The following is a 21,736-nucleotide window of genomic DNA, read 5'->3' on the forward strand; positions in this document are numbered from 1 at the left end:
CCATTGTATATTTATACCACATCTCCTTTATTCATTCATCAATTGATGGACTCTGGGGCTGCTTCCATATCTTGGCTATTGTAAATAATGCTACAATAAACATAGGGGTGCATATATCTTTTGAATTAGTGTTCTTGTATTCTTTGGGTAATAGTCATTAGTGCAATTGCTGGATCATAAGGTAGTTCTATTTTTAACTTTTTGAGGAAACTCCATACTGTCTTTCACAGCGGCTGCACCAGTCTGCATTCCCACCAACAGTTCATGGGCGTTCCTTTTTCTCCATATTCTCGCCGACACCTGCCGTTTATTGTATTTTTGATTTTTGCCATTCCTCAGTCTTTTTTTTTTTCTTGATAGGTAATACCTGCTTCGTTTTTTAAAAAAAATGATTGTATAGGTTTTTGGTTTATGGATATACTGTAATTTACCTGATCATTTCTCCCTTGATAGACATTGGCAGGATTTTCTGGTTTGTGCTCTTTTAAACAACGTTGCTGTACAAATGGACACAATTTTTGGTGTTTTCAACTTGACAAGAAGTGAGTGGCCAAAACATGTTGCATCTTCATCTGCTCAGCACCTCCATTCCTGCCTACAAATCGGGGGTACGGAGGGAGGCTGGAGGCCACAGCTCACCATGGCAGACCCCTGGGTGCGTGGTGTGTGCTGGTGGTTACCCCCTGCAGTCCTGCATCTTTCTAAAAGGCAATTTTGCCTGTGCCATTTTCTGACTTAAATCCTTTGCATGATTTCCATTGTTCTTTGGGGGCTGGGGCAAGGGGTGCCTAGCCCTTCTTTATTCTCCACATTTCTTTTTTTTTTTTTAAGATTTTATTTATTCATTTGAGAGAGAGCAGGATCAGGGGGAGGGCCAGAAGGACAAACAGACTCCCTGCTGAGCACAGAGCATGATCCCAGGACCCCTGAGATCATGACCTGAGCTGAAGTCAGAAGCTTAACCATCTGAGCCGCCACCCAGGTGCCCCTTTATTCTCCACTTTTCAAGGACACGAGTCCCTTTCCAGGTTTCAGATTTGCCAAGGCCAAAACCCTCAGACAATGCTGTTAAGAGTACTTGTGGAAATCACTTTGGAAAAGAGGCCGTGTCTACTAAATCTGAACAGACACCTGTCCTGTGACCCAGCAGTTCCACGTCTAGGTTTATGCCCCCAGAAATGTCCATATTCTCTACTCAAAATCATCCATCACAGGAGGGAAGCTGGATGCACTTTTTGGGGGTCCAGCTTCTTTCCTCAGTATAATGGTGTTTTTGTTTTGTTTTGTTTTTTTAAAGATTTTATTTATGGGGTGCCTGGGTGGCTCAGTTGGTTGAGGGACTGCCTTCGGCTCAGGTCGTGATCCTGGAGTTCCGGGATCGAGTCCCGCATCGGGCTCCCTGCTCGGCGGGGAGTCTGCTTCTCCCTCTGACCCTCCTCCCTCTCATGTGCTCTGTCTCTCATTCTCTCTCTCTCAAATAAATAAATATAATCTTAAAAAAATAAAAAAAGATTTTGTTTATTTATTTGACAGAGAGAGAGAGAGAGAGAGAGCACACAAGCAGGAGGAGGCAGAAGGAGAAGCAGACTCCCCGCTGAGCAAGGAGCCCGATGCGGGGCTCCATCCCAGGACCCCGGGATCATGACCTGAGCTGAAGGCAGATGCTTAACCGACTGAGCCACCCAGGTGCCCTGTTAAGTGTATGTTTAATTTTTTCAAGAAACACTTAGCTGTTTTCCCAAATGGTCGTGCTGTTTTCCCTTCCTGTGGGAAGTAGAACAGGCTGGGCCTTTGTGATTTTACCAGTGTCTCTGGGTGATTCTGCTGCTCACCCAAGTTGAGAAGGATTGCCTTAGAGGATGGTGAAATTGGGGGGGGGGCGGTTTTCTTCAGGAGGTGACATTGAAGCCGAGACTTGGCTAAAGTGAGGGAGGAAGCCAGGAGAAAACAGGGGGGAAGGTGGTTTCAGGCAGAGGAAATAGGAAGTGCCGAGGCTTTGAATCAGGAGTGTGCCGGGCACGGTGCAGGGTGCAGGGCCGGCAAGGGGGTCTGCGGGCTTGATTGGCTTTGCAAGGGAAGTGCCCTAATAGACAGCCAGCATGGAGGGCGGGGCCCCCAGGGAATGATTTTGGGAGTCACTAGGGTTTTTGAGCAGAAGCACGACATGATTTTGTAGCAGAGGAAACCGAGGCTCAGAGAGGTGAATTAACTTGCCACAGGTCACACAGTAAGTGGCTGAACTGAGGTTCAGGCCAGGTCTGTCCACAGCCAGAGAGCATGTTATTGACCTCTGTGCTCCCTTTGCGCTGTCTTTGGTGTCAAATAAATACATAAAAAGCAGAAGTTTGGAAAATGTCAATGTCCTCCAGCCAAAGAGCACCAAGAACACACTAGTGGTTAAGCCAGGTGGATTTAATAGTCACTGCAGTGCGGGAGAACACACACCCCGGAGGGGACTGTGGGGTGTCTCAGGAGGAGAACGTCGGGGCATTAGAAAGAACTGTACGTAGGGTTTGGGCTTTGGTTGGGTGATTCTGGGGAAAATTTAAGGATTGAGGAGTTTAGCGCATGCTGTCAGGAAGCAGGGATAATCCTATGACTGGAGCCCTTAAATCTTACCTAGACAGAGGACAGACTAGAGCCAGGGAGAGGCTGTAATTGGTCAAGAAGCAGCTGTTACTCCTTTTAGCCAAGAGAGGGAGACGTTTGGTATTTCATGGCCTGGACCATGCTCATGTTTTGTCTTATTTCACCAGGTCACAAGGTGGCCTTGTCTGATGTTGATGTTCTGTGAAACTATTATTTATGGGAGAGCGCAGGGGCCAGCTGACCATGCCAGGCCAGCTCCTGGATGGCAGGCACTGTTCTCCTCTCTCGGCTATTTCTAGATGACACCTCAGAGGATGAAAGCTTCCCTGTGTGTATGTTTGTCTTAAACAGCGTTATTGAGATATAGTTCACATGTCATGAAAATCCACCCGTTTAAAGGGAACAGTTCCATGATTTTCAGTATATTCACAGATAACATGCAACCATCACCACTGTCAAGTTCCAGAACATTATCATCGCTCCAAATGGAAACCCCGTGAGCAGTGACTCCCTGTTTCCTCCCTCTTCCGCACCACAGCCCGAGGTGACCACTAATCTACTCTCGGTTTCCGTGGACTTCGGTATTTTGGATATGTCATGTAAATGGAACCATAGAATATTTGGTCTTTTGGGACCAGCTTGAGCCTCCTCTCTTCAAGGTCCATCCGCGTTGTAGCAGGTGTCAGCCCTTCGTTCCTTTTTATGGCTGAATCATCGTCCATCCTATGGATGGACCACCTTTTGTTTATCCCTTCGTCAGTTGAGGGACTTTTGAGTAGGGACTGTGGTAAAAACAGTACTTCCCTCTGAAAGCTCAGAGCATTTTGTAGGAACCTCTGTCTCCTCACAGAACTCCTTGTTTCTGGGAGATGAAACCAGGCTCCAGAAGAGGGTGGGACGGAAAAGGGGAAAGGGCTTTATCCAGGCCGGAAGCTCACAGCCATGGAGAAGCTGCTGTGTGCCAGGAGGAGGAGCTCTGGGAATGCACAGAGAAATTAGGGCAGCGGTCCCTGCCCTCAGTGAGCTCAGAGTCCAATGAGTGGAGAGGGTACACGTGTTGTTCCCTTCCTCCAGGATCCCCAGGATTTTCTAGTCTTCTTCAGGGGAACCACACCTCCCCTGCTCGCTGGTTCCCGGGAAGGAGAAACCCAGGCCTGACCAATCTGCTTTATCCAACCCGTGGGCCTAGTGGGTGGCCCACAGATGGGCATTGGCCTCAGACAGTCCGGTGAGATTCCATGACACTCCTCCCGGACCTCTCACAAAAGGTAATTTTTTGTTGGGTTCGTTGCTTTTCCTATGAGGCTGCTGAGAAAATAGGCCAGAAGCCTGGGGCTGCCGGTGGCCATACTGCAGTTGTCTGGGGAAGAAGGCAAGAAAACAAAAGCAGGGCTCAGACACGGAGTCTGCAAAGCAGACAGCAAGCAGCCTTCCTGAGGAGATGTTACTCCATTTTACAGGTGAGAAACCAAAGACACTCCCAGAAAGGAATTGAGTGTGAGCCTCTTAATGAGTGACAGGGCTGAGAATTATATTTCTAGGGGCACCCAGCTGGCTCAGTGCATAGAACATGTGACTCTTGATCTCGGGGTTTAAGTTCGAGCCTCATGTTGGGTGTAGAGATTACTTAAAAATAAAATCTTAAAGAAAAGAGAGAAAGAGAATTATATTTCTAGACCATAACCTAGTCTTTGAAAACAGAGTCTTTCCTTACATACTGTTCAAAATGTCTAAACCATGCTGCCAGTAATTGACCTAAATGATTTAAAAGCGTTTATAGCATTGAGCCTGATTATCATGAGCATCTCCAAACAGACATGGGGAAAATTTCTGTAGTTGTAATGCCTCTTGTTTTGGATTTCCAGAGTTTGTCAAAAAGTCCTCCACAACTCAAACTGACTTAAGCAAATAGTTACATAAATAGGAAATCCAAAACATGGACTTCAGGCACAGCTGGATCCAGGGGCTTAGTGATAGCACTGTCATCTGACTTCTGTTGTTCTCTGCCCCTCAGCTTTGGGTTTCCATAATGCTGACATTACTTTCATGCAGGTTATCTACCCATGGAGGCAAAGGTGGTCTCCAGGACCTGTGGGGTTACATACCACCAATAACTTTAGAAAATTCAATGAATTTTCATTGCACATCATTGGCTCAGTTTGGGACACATACCTACCCTTGGTACAATCACTGTGCTTATGGACATGAAAATTGCTGACTGGTCAAGCACAGAGTCAGAGGGTGGGGACGGCCCACCAGAGCGGTGTTGGATAAGATGGGGGGAAAGGAATTCTCAATGAACCAGTGAAGTGCTCTTACAGAAGGGAGAATAGATGTTGAGCAGACCCCCCCCCAAAAAAAATCAGTGTTTAGTCTGGGACCAGGAAGTTGGTAGTACTTCTTCACACTGTAGAAATGAAGTCAATAATCAAGTTGGTATTAAAAATGTTCTCTTTTTAATACTTCAATTTCATTTTTATGATCTGAACTATCCTTTTCTTTTCACTTAATTTCCCAAATCTTTAAGTATTGTTCTTCCTCGCTTCACTAATATCCTCACCGCTGGGTTCTATCATCAAGAATGGCCCTCTTCTATTCTTCTGTAGCATTTTCTACTTGGATTACCCTTTTCCTCTAATTAGTTACTTCCAGGTAATGTGCACGCAGAACCTATCACAGGGACCCAGGGTCATGTTGCCAAGCCTTCACGTTCACTGGCAGCCTCACATTTAAATTTCCTTTTCTTCTCTCTCTCTTTCTTGTAATCTCTGTGCCCAAGATGGGGCTCAAACTCATGATCCTGAGATCAAGATTCACGTGCTCTACTGACGAAGCCAGCCAGACACCCCTAGACTTTTCATTTTTACAGATGCTAATTTCACCTTTGGTTTATAATTCAGGACAGGAGTTTGTATCAGTCAGAAAACAGAAACCATTCTAGATCTTTCCAACAGAAAGCTTTGTTTGGTTTTTTGTTTTGTTAAGAGATTTTTATCTTTAAGTAATCTCTATACCCAATATGGGGCTCTCACAACCCTGAGATCACACTTTAAAAGGGTGAGTCCGCTCTTTTCCTCCCCGGCTGCTTGTAGCTCGGCCGCCGTCATGAATACACAGCAACGATCCGGACCAAGAAGTTCATGACCAACTGACTACTTCAACCGAAATAAATGGTCATGGATGTTCTTCACCCTGGAAAGACAAAACGGTACCTAAGACAGAAATTCGGGAAAAACTAGCCAAGATGTATAAGACCACGTCGGGTGTCATTTTTGTATTTGGATTCAGAGCCACTTTTGGCAGTGGTCTTGCAGGATCGTTGAGTGGGGTGGTCATGAAAGAATCCTTGGGACCTTTTACGGTGCAACTTACTAAGTTTGTTTAAGAGGCTCAACAGGAGGGGATGGGCAGGGAGTATTAGATCATAAATGTCTTCTCTGAATTTCTACTCATAAAACTACTTTTGTTAAGATTCCTCTGGTGCTCATCATTCAGTTTGATATGAACTGTCTGTGAGAGGTACAGGCAGTCAGGAGACCCTGTAAGAATGTAGCAACCAGCACATATTCGATCCTTGTCAAAACCATGCAGGCTATAGGTCAGCTTCTGGGCTGAAGGTGAACATCTTTTCTGCTTCTATCCCTTACCGGAGGCAAGACAACTGGCTTTGGCATGATTTACGATTCCTTGGATTATGCAAAGAAAAATGAACCCCAACATAGACTTGCAAGACATGACCTGTATGAGAAGAAAAAGACGTCAAGAAACCAGTGAGAGGAACGTGAAGACAGAATGAAGAAAGTCGGGGGGGGCTGCAAAAGCCAGGGTTGGTGTGGGCAAACAGTGAGCTGGAGATTGGACAACAGGAGTTCAAGATTCTGTAGTGACTTGATCTGTGGTGATGGTGCAGATTTTTCATGAGAGAGGTAATAAACTGAGAATTTTTCTGTAGAAAAAAAGGGTGACTTTTTTTTTTTAAAGATTTTATTTATTTGACAGAGAGAGACACAGCGAGAGAGGGAACGCAAGCAGGGGGAGTGGGAGAGGGAGAATCAGGCTTCCCGCGGAGCAGGGAGCCCGATGCGGGGCTCGATCCCAGGACCCTGGGATCACGACCTGAGCCGAAGGCAGACGCTTAACGACTGAGCCACCCAGGCGCCCAAAAAGGGTGATTTCATGGTACGTGAATTATATACCAATAAAGCTGGAAAGAAGGAAAGAAGGAAGGGAGGGAGGAAAGATCCGTTTTTTATTGCACCTCACTGACTCCTGACAACCACCTGGTAGGTTCTGGGCCAGACCCCAGTTGAGAGACTCATTCATCATTCATATTATTACTAAGTACCTGCTATGTGCCAACCGTGGGCTGTGTTGAATGTATTCGCGCACACCAAGGCACACGAGCATATGCCAGTCTGCGCTGAGGACCCTAAGTGCACACATTTCCTGTGGGTGACCTGGCAAGTCCCTAGAGCCCGTCTTCAGATACTGAAATAATGATGCTTCATGAGTAATTTATGAGAGTGGTGCTGTAGGAAAAAGGAACTATGCCAGACAGTTGACAGTGATTTTATGATGATACTGTGATTAAAGTTACTTTTCCGATTTTTAGATAGCACGGTTAATTACTTTTATAATATAAAAAAGATAAATTTCCAGAGGACTTCTGGCTGCATTTTTGGTTTGGCCACCATTGTGTTTTCCAACATTGGAGTTAACTGTATTTGTTTATTTATTTTTAATTTTTTTTTATTTTTAAAAGATTTTTATTTATTTATTTGACAGAGAGAGAGAGCAAAAGAGAGAGCACACAAGCATGGGGAGTGGCAGGCAGAGGGAGAGGGAGAAGCAGGCTCACCGCTGAGCAGGGAGCCTGATGCGGGGCCTGATCCCAGGACCCTGGGACCATGACTTGAGCCAAAGGCAGACGCTTAACCACTGAGCCACCCCCCACCCAGTTAACTGTACTTAGATACAGCATCTTTGCTCCAATTTGTCACAGTCCTCCCCTCTCCCTATTGCCTTCAGCTGGTGCCATCGCTCAGTCACATAAACTGCCTGATCCCTGAAGGCATTTGAATTTGGGTACCCTGATTTATATAATAAAATCCCCACAATATACGATTCATTGTGGTCCACCAAGATGATAAATGTCCACATTTTAAGTTCCTGATAAGTGGATTTAGAATATTGAATCAGTTTGAAAATGAAAGTTAACACATTTAATTTCTGGGTAAAAACAGAATTGTTCTTGGCACTTTTCTGTGGAGTTCAGTTGCTTGGGAAGTCCACAAGGCTGTTTCCATCAGATTAATTCAGTTTAGTAGGAAGCTACTGTAGGTATTATCATCAGAAAGAAATTTAATACAGGGAAATGGAAGCACATAAGTGGGTTAGTGAGGCTGGAGAAACAGGCTCTAGGCTCCTAGAATAACACTACAGAACTGACCTGCCAGGAGAACCAGGGCCTTCGCCACAGTGTGGACAGTGGGGAATCAGGGGACTATTATGAGAACACTTGAGTTCAGTAACACAGTGTGATGGCAAGGAAGCTTCCATCGCTGTAACTGAGCACCTATTTCTTGACACCTAAAGTGAGAAACTGGATTTTGGGCCACTACTGCCCCCTATTGCTTGATAGTCTTTAAAAAAGGGAAAAAAAAGGAAATAATCCCTCAAATTTGGAGAGCACCTTCACATACACCTTGTCATCTGGTCCTCATGATAACAAGCAAGGCACATGGGGTCATCATCCCCTCTTTACAGGTGAGGAGACTGAAGCTCAAAGTTGATGGAACATAAGTAAGATCACACAGCTATGTGCAAAGCTGGAGTAACCACCCAGGTCTCCCCATTCCCAGGCCAGGGCAATGAACTCAACTCGTATGTCATGAGTGAGGTCTTCTGTGGCCCTGTGAGCACAGCATACACGTGCCAAGGCTGGTGGCTCACAAGGGTCATGGACTGGTAAATAATCGTAATTCAGTTGCACAAATCTGCATCGAAAGCACAGAGCATGGGGCTTGTATGTGGCAGAGCTATGTCTAGGGACAGTCTAGAGAAGAAAAGAGGTGACATTTAAGTTGGGTTTTGAGGGATGAATAGAATTATGTCTGGAAGCAAAATGCAGAGAACTGTCCTAGCGGCTGGCAAGAGCTAAGGGGGCCTGATGTGGCAGCAACACTTTGGGGAACTGAGAGAATTCTAGTTTTGGAGGATTTGAACAAGGTAGAAAAATATTTTTGTAGTTGAAGTGTTACATACATACAGCAAAATAAATCTAGATCTTCTTGATTTAAAAAAAAAATAATATGTAAACACTAGGTAAAGATACTAAACTTTTCCAACATCTCAGGATGTTCCCTTGTGCCCCTTCCCGGTCTAGACCCATCTCCATCCTTCCCCGTAGGTTTCTGTGGGAGGAGGGTGCTTCCCAAAGGGTAAGTGCTTTCCCTGCTCAGTACTGTCTGCCAAGTAACCAAGCAGTATTGGATGGCAGGCAGGTAATTCATTCAATGGCCAGAGAATGCAGAAGGCGAGCTCAGGCTCTGAAGGCATCTTCTGACATTAGGACTCATGGTCAGGGTTTCTGGGGTTAGGGTGGAAAGGGCTGGCATGGAAGTTGACTTGCGGGTTTTTCCCAGAAGGGGTAGGAGGCTTTTCTGAATCAGAGGATATTATTTCTTCCCTTAAGTGGGCACAGTCGGATGTGTCAGCAAGCTGGTAGGTGGGTTTTTTGTTTTAACAACTAGAAGTGGGGTGCCTGGCTGGCTCAGTCCATGGAGCATGGGACACTGCTTGTGTTCCCTCTCTCGCTGTCTCTCTCTGTCAAATAAATAAAATCTTAAAAAAAAAAAAGATGTAAAAGGAGACAGGGGGCTCACCCCAAGGGCTAACCTCACAAGGTTATGAGTTCCAGCTCCACCTTGGGTATGTAGAGTTTGCTTAAAAAATAAAATCTTGGGGCGCCTGGGTGGCTCAGTTGGTTAAGCGACTGCCTTTGGCTCAGGTCATGATCTCAGGGTGCTGGGATAAAGTCCCCCCCCACCCCCGTCAGGTTCCCCGCTCAGCAGTGAGTCTGTTTCTCTCTCTCCCTCTCCCCCTCAGCCCCCTTGGGCTCTCTCTCTTTCTCAAATAAATAAAATTTAAAAAAAAAATCTTAAAAAACAACAAAACAATTAGATGGTAACCTCCGAGGTCTTCTGGAAGGTTACCAGGCATCTGAATTGGATCAAACCGGTGGAAAACTGGGTAATTGGAGACCGGTTTGGAGCTCGTTAGCGAGTTTCTGGTGTCAAGGGGAGGCCAACAGAAAATCTCAAAGCCCTTGGGGTGAGCCCCCTGTCTCCTTTTACACCTTTTTTTTTTTTTTTTAAGATTTTATTTATTTATTTGACAGAGAGACAGCGAGAGAGGGAACACAAGCAGGGGGAGGGCAGGCAGAGGGAGAAGCAGGGAGCCCGACGCGGGGCTCGATCCCACATGACCCGAGCCGAAGGCAGATGCTTAACGACTGAGCGGGCCAACGAGCTGGGGCGGGGGAGGGAGAGAAAAATCTCAAGCGGACTCCCTGCTGAGCGCGGAGCCCCACCCGGGTCTCGGTCTCGACCCTAAGATCGTGACCTGAGCGGAAATCAAGAGTCCCACACCTAACTGGCTGAGCCACCCAGGCGCCCCTCTCCTTTTACTTCTTACTGCCTCTAAATCTTCACCATCTCTTTGGACAGTCTTAGGGAGTTGCACTGGGCGCAGGAGGTTTCTTGATACCGTCGCTTTCTCCTGTGGTCCACGTGAAATTTAGGTTGCGCAGGAAAGAGGAGGGAGGTGGGGACAACGACGTTTGGCCCTTCAGAGCCACCGTCAGGCTCAGGTTGGGCGGAGCCGCCGTGTCCCTCGGCGGCCGCCGTGCGTCCGTTACGTGGCAGCTGCCGGCGCCCGCCAATCCACGGCGCCCGCATCAGCCCCCTCGGGTGGCGCAGCCGGAAGGGGCGGAGCTGAGGCGGCGGCGGCTGAGAAGGCAGCGGTGGCGGCGGCTCTGGAGGCCGCGGTCCCGGTCCTGGCTTCGGCCCCAGCCCCACCATGGTGACGCTCGCTGAGCTGTTGGTGCTCCTGGCCGCTCTTCTGGCCACGGCCTCGGGCTACTTCGTCAGCATCGACGCGCATGCCGAGGAGTGCTTCTTCGAGCGGGTCACCTCGGGCACCAAGATGGGCCTCATCTTCGAGGTGGCCGAGGGCGGCTTCCTGGACATCGACGTGGAGGTGCGGGCACGCTGCCCGGGGCCCAGGCGGGGTCGCGGGGCCGTTCGGGGGTTGGCGGCGCTGGGGCCCGCGCGGGGCCTGCGGGGGCGCGGGGCGTGGAGGCCGCTGTCCGAGTGCTGGGAGGGGCCCGGGCCGCCGTCCGGCCCACGCCCGCGGGACCCCCTAACGGCCCTTTCACCCGCGGCCCGCCCGGGTTCCATGCCTCAGGATCCCGTCCGGATAGAGTCGTTGCTTCGTCGCTTTGGGTTCTCAGCTTGAACGGTGGGCTCCCCGTGGAACCCGTCGCCGAGCTTTGTCGGCCAGGCGCCGCGTGTCAGCCTGGGGCCCAGAAGGCACTTAAAATGTTGAGGTTAACAGACGGCGGGTCTCCATTGGGTCTGCAGCTGCACTTCGTCGTGTTACGGATTAATGTTGGGGCCTGACGTGGAAACTTTAGAAAAAGTAAAGCGAAAGCATACTGAAAAAGGCTAGGCAGACATTTGCGTTGTACTTTTCTTTATTTTTCATAGAAAAAGGCTGAGCGTTTAACCTATTTTTATGCAAACGTCCAGATACCTCCCTGGGCCATCTCTAACTAGGGGAAAGGTGGAGTTGGGTCATTCAGTTTAGGGGTAATGCTTGCAGATGAAGTATCTGGAGAAAACAAGAATTTATTTTAAGAAGCCAGCAGTCCCTAAATTTTCTCCTCTGTCTTTTTTTAAACCACATGATTCGGTTTTATTTTTATTTTTTTGGGAAACCAGATGTAATTAATACTTAAATTCACTGTTAACATGATTAATTGGGTTCAAGGATTTTCCATTTGACAGTGAACAGCAGAGTTGGGCACCAATTACACAGTACAAGTGAAGTCCAAAGATAAGGGATAATGGAAGGGGTGACGTAAAATTAGTTAAGACTTTAGAGGTAAACTATTCCAGTCTCCCAAGTTTTGCAGGTGACAGGCTTTCAAAGAAGAACTAAGTTAATTAACCGAGGCCTAACAGTTGATTTTTAGCAGATGGATGAGAACAAGGGTCTCTTAGTTTCCAGTCTGGTCTTTTTTTTTCCTCAAGCCTTCTGGTATCTCAGATAAAGCAGATTCCTTCACTGGTTTGCAGCAGTCAGTTAAGAAAACCTAAAAGTGTAGCTTGCTCACATTTCTTAGTTTTAAAGATTTTTTTTTCATGTTTTGATATTAATAGTTTGCATGTGTTTTGGGGTTAGAAGGCCAGTTGGAGACAATGCGTAAGGTACTCTTTCTGTTTCTAAGGGGTTCATGTTTAAGTTGGATAAATGAAACGTGTAGTCTGGATTCAAAGATGTCCTGGAGAGCCATCTAGTCCATAGTCTAGCCTTGTTTCATAAGTGGGAGAACTGCAGCCCAAAGAGATTACTGTCATTAAGTGAAAATTACATTTTCTTAGCGAATATTCTACTGCCAATAGACAGCACGTGCAAAGAGTATGATTTTAAATCTTTTGTGATGTGCATTTCTTTCCTGCCTCCAGATTACAGGGCCTGATAATAAAGGAATTTATAAAGGAGACCGAGAGTCCAGTGGGAAATACACATTTGCTGCTCACATGGATGGAACATATAAGTTTTGTTTCAGCAACAGGATGTCTACCATGACTCCAAAGATAGTGATGTTCACCATTGATATCGGGGAGGCTCCCAAAGGACAAGACATGGAAACAGAAGGTGAGATGAACATTCAGAAGATTTACGTCCCATTTCAAGAATTAATATTGTGTACATTGTTATTCATCTGAATGGAGTGTTTATTTTGATTTCTTATTCTATGTTGATTCGCTGTCTTTAAAACCAAAAACTTCTGTGACACATTTTATTTCTCCAGGATTCCAGATTAACAAAAATGAGTTTCTGGAAGTTTATATTTGTTTTAGTTCTTTACAGTTGCCTCTTGTGGCAACTGTTCGTCGTCAGTCTGTGCTTTTGTGAGCATGTAGGTTAGGTGTGTTTTAGGTTGTTTGTTGTGTTGATTTGCTAATCCTGGTATATACGTCATTGTTTGCTCATTTATACACGGCTGGTTGAGTTAAACTTTATTTCTGTGTGTTTGTACCTTACACTTTCTTTAGGTGGTGGAGATACCTGGGATGGTAGGTGGACGGCTTTTTGACAGCATCCTGTCTTGCATATTTTTCTTTGCTGCTAATTTCTGCTTTCCTTCTTTCTAACCTCAGTGTGTTAGCATGAGAGTGTTTTTTTCTCTTAATTAAAAACAGACCCCTACAACTAATTAGAGTTTTAGAGTGATTGTTTTTATTTGGTTGACGGGAGGTATATGTTAGGTCATTTTAAATGAATGGCACTGGAAATACAGTGATTGACATCTTCATAGTAACATCATACCTTGTTGCTTTTAAATGAATGCTGAGGGTGGAAAGATTCGACTGTAACTGGAGGAGTAAAAGTCTTACACATAGCTAATGGCAAATGATGCTCTTCACCTTGTAAGAAGTATTTTAGTGGCTTGTTTTTTAACCATTATTGAAGTTTTGTAACTTGAAACTTGGTTGGATGTGAAATGCAGTTCTAGAAGCTGTCTCTGCAGATGGTGACAAAAGCTCTTTCAGCCATATGTTGTAGTTTAGTTAATTTTTATTTCTCCACTGACCAGCAGTAAACCCTGAACCCAGTCTTCTGGATAAATTGCTTACCAAGAACCAGCACATTTGGATTGGGGCGGTGGCGGGGTGGGGGTGTACAGTGTACATCAGGATATGTGGAAACTAGCAGTTCAACGCATTTCCTAGTATTAATGTGATAATATTTGTCCTAGATATTAAGCAGTTAGTAGAGTACTTATGTCATAAAGAAGTATTTGTTAATAAGTTTGAAATCTGTAGAATTTAGAGAATCCTACTACTTAGTAATTCCTGTGCTTGTTTTTCGGGGCCATTTACAGTGTAGGACTTGACTAACTCAAGGAGAATTCGGAGTTTTGAAGGGGTTTGTGCTTGTTCATTTTCTGGAAATTAGTCCTTTCTAAATAGTTAGAAAATGTTGGCTGATGAATGTGACTCTTGAATTATTCTTAAACCTTTTTTTTTTTTTTTTTAAGATTTTATGTATTTGACAGAGCACAAGTAGGCAGAGCGGCGGGTAGAGGCAGAGGGGCAAGCAGACTCCCCACTGATGTGGGACTCCATCCCAGGACCCTGGGATCATGACCTGAGCCGAAGGCAGATGCTTAACTGACTGAACCACCCAGGCGCCCTATTCTTAAACCTTTAATATTTAAAATTCTTGCTTTTGTTTGCTAATGTCAGTGAATGGAAGCTCTGAAATCAAACTGTGTTCTAAAGCAGTGGTCCTCAACTGAGGATAGTGTTTGCTCCCAAGAAGACATTTGACAGTATCTGGAGACTTTTTTTATGTAGGCTCCACGCCCATTGTGGGGCTTGAACTCACGACCCTGAGATCAAGAGTCTCATGCTCTACTTACTAATCCATCCAGGTGCCCCTATTAGGAGACATTTTTGGTTCTCATGGCTGGATGGAAGATCCTAAAATGTACTGGACAACCCCCCACAACGAAGAATTATCTGGTTGAAAATGTCAACAATGCCATTCCTGAGAGACCCTGATCCTAAGGTTTCATGTCATGCTCAGGGCTTCCCGAATGAAGCCAGTGAGGGATGATTTGAGATTCTAGCCTAACTGCCTTAACATGGGTAGGGGCCCTCTAATGGGACTCTTCCCTTGTGGTAGATATGTTTTTCCTAACTGTGTGTTCATTGTCATAACATAGCACTGTCTAGAAGCATACACTTACTCTTCAGAACTGTTAGTTCACCTTGTCTTCATTTTTGGCTAAAAAGGGTACCTGATTTTAAACCTTGTGCAACTGAGAGCTTGTCTTTTCACTTATACTGCCTGCCATTCCCCACTGTAGTGAAATTACTGCTTTGATTTCCATAGAAGAATGTTTGAATTTTGGTGTGGATTTTTTCAAGAATGTCTTGGTTTTTGTCTGCTCAGCTTCATTGAGATTAAAAGTCTGTTTTGAGGCTGCTCTTAAATTAACATTAGAGTTATAGGATTCTAAAGCATAGGTTTTGATTTTAGTTAAATATTGTTATTTATAGGATTATTGTTAGGAATTTTGTTTTATATTTTGTGTTCTCTCTTTTTTTTCCCTCCTCAGTCTTTTTTTCTTTTCTTTTTTTTCTTCTCCTGTTAGTCAATAAAGTGAACTTAGCAGCAGTTCATTAGAGGAAATTTCTTAGGATTAATTGTTTTCCTTTAGTTAGTAAGCATTGCATAGTATGTTTTCCACCCTGAAAGAGCTTTTTGTTCTGGGAATGGATGTTAAAAAAAATGCTTTGAGAATTAAATTGTCATCAGTAGTCCAACATGATGTCTGAGCCATTTCTAAACAGCTTCTTTTGTATGCCTTCTCTGAGAATATTTTGAGGAATACTGCTTTGTATGTATTTTTTCAAAAGGAGATTGCCAAATATGTGCTAATCTGTTCTTAACATTTTTCTGTAGCTCACCAGAACAAGCTAGAAGAAATGATAAATGAGCTAGCAGTGGCAATGACAGCTGTAAAGCATGAACAGGAGTACATGGAAGTTCGGGAGAGAATACACAGAGCGAGTAAGTTAATGCTGTAACTTTGCAACAGTGTCTGGTGGCCATGAAATCCTGAAGGTGTATTACCCAACAGCTTGCTTGAATTTTCCTCATTTGGGTATTTTACAAACATTATTATACAAAAGCACTGACTTGAAAAAGCACCTCTACAGAGATTTTTTGAGTACGTATTTGTAGAGCTTTGTACTAGTCTAGTTTTTTATTGGGATGTTCATTCTAAACTGAAAAATGCTGTTAAGATTTAGCATGAGCTTGGGCGCCTGGGTGGCTCAGTTGGTTAAGCGACTGCCTTCGGCTCAGGTCATGATCCCGAAGTCCCGGGATCGAGTCCCACATCGGGCTCCCTGCTCAGCGGGGAGTCTGCTGCTCCCTCTGACCCTCTTCCCTCTCGTGCTCTCTGTCTCTCATTCTCTCAAATAAATAAAATCTTTAAAAAAAAAAAAAAAGATTTAGCATGAGCTTTTAAGAGTTTTTAAAAAAATCTGTGGTCAGCTAAGGAATAAACTAATAGTTTTCCCAAAGCGGAAAGGAAAAATATAAAATGGTTGGTTTTTAATCACAAATTTAACATTTCTGTGCCAATGTATTAATATTATACGCTGAGATTTAGCTTTTTTTCCTAAAATGGAAGGTTTAGGCTAGTTAAAATAGAGAGCACTACAACATGAATCTAAGCAGGCACCAGGTGAAGCTCAGCTTGGGTTCCTGAGTTTGTAAACTGGGAATGGGGAATGTCTTTATCTGAGGAAACAGTGACTGGAATCCCATGTTAGGTTGCAAAAGCCTGTCTAGCCCATGATATGATTTTGTACATCTTCCTACAGCACTTAATCCTTAGAGGTGAACATAATGAGACATTTTTTCTCCTGTACTCCAGTGTTGTGGTTGTACTGTGTTACTTCTAGATACGGCTAATATGTGAATAGTATGAGGACAGTGTCTTATATGCACACTTTTCCAGGTAAAGTGAAGGGAGAGATAAATACTTCTTTTTACATGATGGCTTAATATTTTGAAGTGTTTACTCAGTCATTCCCCTTTCAGGGGAGGTACCATAAGAGGTACCATATTGACACACACAGCAGATAACGTATTTTAGATCCAGGTGCACACCTGTGGTTCAGTGTGTTTCATCCTCCAAATAGTTCCTGGGGCTAGATCTCACGGGAGCAAGGTCATCTGCGGATGCAAAGTGGTTGAAGTCAGGAGTCTTTGTTCCGAGGTTGGGGTAGAGAGCAGAGAGGAGCTGACTCCAGAGGAGAGGCACAGGCTGAACCTCTTCAAGATGTGGTTTGTGTTCTCCCTACTCTCTTACGTCTCTTGCCATGGATGAAAATAAGCCTTTAGGACCTAGAGCACACACCTTGCCTTTTGGTGGGAGAGGAATGAGTAAACACAACGGATTAGAGAAGTGAGAGCCCCTGTTCTCGCTGTTCAGGGGTGGAGTGGGGCATGAGGTGGGCCAAGGCTTGTATACACGCACTCTTGCCTCTTCCACTATGATTCCTTCTCCTCTTTGCCTCCACTGGTAACCTCTTCACCCTCTGGGATCGCCACCTTCTCCCCTCACCTGGCCAAGACCCATCTGTTGATTACCTTGCTCTCCACTGTGGCCCAGCCCATTCTGAGATGAGAAGGGCACTGAGCAGAGTCTTGAGGGCCAAGAGTTTACACTGCTTTTCATTTTAACGAGTTCAGACCAGATGGCTTTAAAGGTATAGGAGGTTCTTGGGAACACAGCAGTCAGAGGAAGACCTGTCTTCCGGTCTCTGGGGGCATCCAGCCTTACTCTTCTGCACTTAATTTGAGTGGAGATGCTCCTGTATTTGTTTCACAGACAAATAGAATTTTAGGCATCCTGTTTATTTTTGCAAATCAAATAGTTCTCACAATGTTTTTTGTACATCTTCCTACAGCACTTAATCCTTAGAGGTGAACATAATGAGACGTTTTTTCTCCTGTACTCCAGTGTTGTGGTTGTACTGTGTTACTTCTAGATACTGCTAATGTGTGAATAGTATGAGGACAGTGTCTTATATACGCACTTTTCCAGGTAAAGTGAAGGGAGAGATAAATATTTCTTTTACATGATGGCTTAATATTTTGAAGTCTTTACTCAATCATTCCCCTTTCAGACGTAGATCTTAAAATGCTAGTCCTTCACAGTTATGCTAGATATTGGTTACTAAGTTTTCAGCAGAAGTAAACTTCATGCCGTGGAATTAGTACTAAAAATTGCAGCTTTGGTGGTTTTTAGGGTTCCAATTAATAATATTCTTGGCCATGTGTCTCTTCTTACTCTGGGGAAAAAAGCCACATTTTTTGGTAACTGCAAGTTATCTTTCTGGGAACATGTTAATTGCTATTCACTTCTTTTGAGTGATTATTAATCCAGTAGCTATTATAATCTAGTTAATGTTCTACAAATGATATGCATATATCTAAAATACGGCACTCACTTATTCAGCTGATTAATATTGTTACTATAGAGTTGGTTATAATTGTTTTTAATATTGGCCATTTGTAGAAAAATCAGAAACTACCTAGTAATTTTAAAAAGTTAAGGCTGTAGAATTTGATCAGAAATTTGAAAGAATGTCGGGGTACCTGGGTGGCTCAGTTGTTAAGCGTCTGCCTTTGGCTCAGGTCATGATCCCAGGGTCCTGGGATCCAGCCCCGCATCGTGCTCCCTGCTCAGCCAGGTGCCTGCTTCTCCCTCTCCCACTCCCCCTGCTTGTGTTCCCTCTTTCGCTGTGTCTCTCTCTGTCAAATAAATAAAATCTAAAAAAAAAAAAAAAAAAAGTTGAAAGAATGTGACATGAATAGAGTGGTCATGGCTGTTGCTTTAAGGATCAGATCCTTAGCTTAAGAGTGGGATAGATCATGAGACTGGTTCCAGTTTGGTAGTAACTGCCAGTATTGGTCCATGAAACTGAGAAACCTCTTCCATGTAGAACAGCTGCCAAATACATAATAGGTGCTCAATATTTGTTGAATAAATGTTTAAGGAAAAAGCCACTTAGATTGACACATTTTGACTAAGTAGGTAGTGCTTTGGATAACTGTATGATCCTGAAATAATCTCTCCATTTTTTTAAGTGCATTTTCTGATTCAGCAAAAAAGATTATAATGTAGGAATATTTTAAGATTTTTTTTTTTTCTAATTTATTGGACAGAGACACAGCGAGAGCAGGAACACAAGCAGGGGGAGTGGGAGAGGGAGAAGCAGGCTTCCTGCGGAGCAGGGAGCCCGATGCGGGGCTCGATCCCGGGACCCTGGGATCACGAGCTGAAGGCAGACACCTAACAACTGAGCCACCCAGGAGCCCCTAATGTAGGAATATTTTAATGTGAGGGAGAAAGAAGGTTGTATGGGGTTTTAACCCTAGAGGTTGAAGTCACTTGGGCAGTTGGGCAAGTCACTTCCTCTCTGCTCCCCATACGCAAGCAGAGCAGGCTTGACCATACTCCATGAATCTTTACGGTCCCATTTAAAGCTAAAATTTTCTGCTAAGTTTGTTGAGTTGCGAACAAAAGACAAAAGTATTTAGAGTACGTTGGTGTGCAAAATATTACTTTCCTAGAGTAAGGACTAGGATGATTTATGATGCCTATGCTTTTTTTTGGTTTGTTTTTTTTTTTTTTTTTTTTTGGTTAAATTTTGTTTGTTTGTCTGTCCTCACAGTCAACGACAACACAAACAGCAGAGTGGTCCTTTGGTCCTTCTTTGAAGCTCTTGTTCTAGTTGCCATGACATTGGGACAGATCTACTACCTGAAGAGATTTTTTGAAGTCCGGAGGGTTGTTTAAAAAGCCTTTTCCTGATGGTCTCAAAATCATAATTCACTGTTTACCAAACATCTTGGTGATAATAATGTCATTAGTTTCTACATTTTTATTTTTGAAACTGTACATTCACAGCTTATGTTTCTTTGTGATTAATAGATATTGGGGGAAAACACCTTTTTAGGAAAGTTAGAGGGAAAATTTGACACTTGATTGGCATAATTTCTTATTTGAATTCTGCATCCATTATACAGATCTGTCCAACACTGTAAATGAAATACAGGCATATAGTTCCGGTTATATCTTCTTTCCTTTTGTTTTCATGATGAAATGCAGTTCAGAAAAGTACTTCATGGATAGTACTTCACTTAAATGACTGCATTCTTTGGATCTCTTATCCTGCAGTTCAAGTCATTAAAGATTCTTTTTGTTGAGTCCTTATGAGAAACAACTGTCTGAATCTTGATATTTTCTACCCAGCCTACTGGCAGAACTCTGACTGGAGTGTTACCAGGTTGGTACTTTTATACTTGTCTATCTTGTTTTTGCTTTAAAGATAAGACTTAACCCAACCACATTTCCCCTCTTAAATTTGTGTTTTGAACCTTAGGACTCAGTCACCTCCAATTAATGACACAAGCAGCTAATAACCATTTTTGGGTTTCTGCCTCACCTTGCAAGCAGTCTCTACTAAAGCCAGTTCTCTGGGTGTTGCAGCCAATGGTAGCTCTTTTCTTTCTATGCTGGCACATCCACTTTCTCCACTCTTGGCATGTAGGAAGTGTGCATTCACATAATTGGAAGAATCTGGATTTCTGATGCCAAAGGGTTAAAGCCTCTTGGATTTCATTGCAATGATATACAGCCACTATTTTATTTTTGATCAGTGGCATTTTGGCCACTGTTTAATTAGGGTACTGGACATCACTGTCAGTACTAGGATTTTGTTTTTGTTTTTCTTGGGTCTTTTTTGGCACATGTGAATTTTGTTTTGTATACAATGAAACGACTTTCCCTTGGTCTCTGATGATGGGTTTAAAATTAAAGGAGCATCTGGTTGTGGTGTGGGGGTGATCCAGGATTATGTTGTGACTGATGTATATTAGTTACTTGTACATTTTTTTTGGATCTTTGCAAGGGGAAAACTACAAGTAACGAGTTTTATATAATTAATTTAAATTTGTTACAGGTTTTCATGTTCAGGATAAACAGTTTTTCAACCTTAGGTGAAAATGCTTGCAACAGTTTAAGGTGACTGTATTTTACCTTAAGACAACTGTTGCAATGCCAATTTTTTTTTTTTTTTGGGTGTGTGTGAAAACACTTCAAAATTGAATTAAAAGATGTACATTTAAAATTGGTTGTGTATCTAATCTGCCCCAGGTTCAGTAAATAAACAATTCTTTTTAAAAACAGTATTCTGTGTTTCATATTAATGATTAATTCACATTTGTTAAATATCAACTTTCTATTCATATTTGAAATGAGACATGTCCGTGTTTTCTGAGTTACTATGCCTGTTACAGATGTCTGTCACTTTGTATGTCTGTACACTTGAGGACAGTGAGTAGGAACCCAGTATTTTCCTTGTGTGGTTTCTTTTGATGATTCAGTTAAACCTCTTAAGTTTTTTTTTTTTCATTTGGAAAAAAAACTTGAGTTATACCCAACTGCCTGGTTTATGGATGTGGGAAATAAGTTTAGGAGAGATTCAGTGATTTGTGCAAGGCCCTCAGATAAGACAGGTGGAATCAGAAATTAGATCTCTGCTTTTAGAAAACTGTTGCTCTTCCTCTATGGATCTACTAGCAGTAGGATTCCTCTACTAGGGCCTGCTAGTAATAAAGTAAACTATCATTTGTTGAACATTGTGGAATGTACTGGCACTATGCTAAGTGCTATATGCAGTCTGTCTCATTTATTCCTCAAAACAGCCCTTACCTTGGGTGCTATTATAATCATTTTGGAAATAGGGAGACAGGCTTGGAAAGCATCCAAGGGTCCAAAAACTAGTAAGTAGAGCCCCCAATGCAGATGCAAGTGTGCTCTTTCCCTCTGCCTTTACTTTCAGAACTGTGGAAGTCCCATTTTAAAACAGTTGTCAAAGATATTTTGAAGTGTGATCCTGTTTCGGTGGAAACGTTGCCTCAGGCTTTTTATGTTTCACTTCATTTAGTTTGTGATGACTGGAATCTGTATGAGTACTATTCCCATTTATCCATCCTAAAAATATTTGAGTGACTGCTGTGTTGCTGCCAGTTGTAGCGGCTAGGTTAAAGAAATTATCGTGGGATTTACCTTTAAGTGGGGAAGACGAACCTACTATGCCGATTGATCTGCATGTTAATGGTAAGTGCAATGGAGGGAAAGTGAGGCAGGGTGAGCGGTTTTAGTGATTGGGAAAGGAAGGCCTCACTGAGATGACATTTGTTAAGTACGGAGCCCAGCATGTAACAGGCGGTGAGTGAAAACTGCTGAACGAATGTGTGCGTG

At 43.6% G+C, this 21,736-nt stretch overlaps 1 protein-coding gene and 1 pseudogene across 1 annotated transcript; both read left to right on the forward strand.

The window, feature by feature from the left end:
- The first annotated feature begins 640 nt into the window (after positions 1–640).
- On the forward strand, positions 641–6,363 carry LOC148162338 (small ribosomal subunit protein eS24 pseudogene; annotated as a pseudogene).
- Positions 6,364–10,576: 4,213 nt separating this feature from the next.
- TMED2 (transmembrane p24 trafficking protein 2) lies at positions 10,577–20,658 on the forward strand. Its single transcript, XM_028092475.2, has 4 exons — positions 10,577–10,848; positions 12,339–12,531; positions 15,352–15,459; positions 19,143–20,658. Exons 1-4 carry the CDS (start codon positions 10,669–10,671, stop codon positions 19,265–19,267), a joined length of 606 nt encoding a protein of 201 aa, XP_027948276.1. The 5' UTR covers positions 10,577–10,668; the 3' UTR covers positions 19,268–20,658.
- Positions 20,659–21,736: the final 1,078 nt, after the last annotated feature.

This window comes from Eumetopias jubatus, unplaced genomic scaffold (genome assembly GCF_037043125.1).
Source record: "Eumetopias jubatus isolate StellerSeaLion01/CBP00866 unplaced genomic scaffold, mEumJub1_p1.0 scaffold_16, whole genome shotgun sequence".
Taxonomy (NCBI): domain Eukaryota; kingdom Metazoa; phylum Chordata; class Mammalia; order Carnivora; family Otariidae; genus Eumetopias; species Eumetopias jubatus.

Coding starts and splice junctions, on each gene's coding strand:
- TMED2 (XM_028092475.2), top strand. CDS start 10,669: ATGGTGACGCTCGCTGAGCTGTTGGTGCTCCTGGCCGCTCTTCTGGCC. Junction 12,532..15,351: donor ACAAGACATGGAAACAGAAG/GTGAGATGAACA, acceptor ATTTTTCTGTAG/CTCACCAGAACAAGCTAGAA. Junction 15,460..19,142: donor GGAGAGAATACACAGAGCGA/GTAAGTTAATGC, acceptor CTGTCCTCACAG/TCAACGACAACACAAACAGC.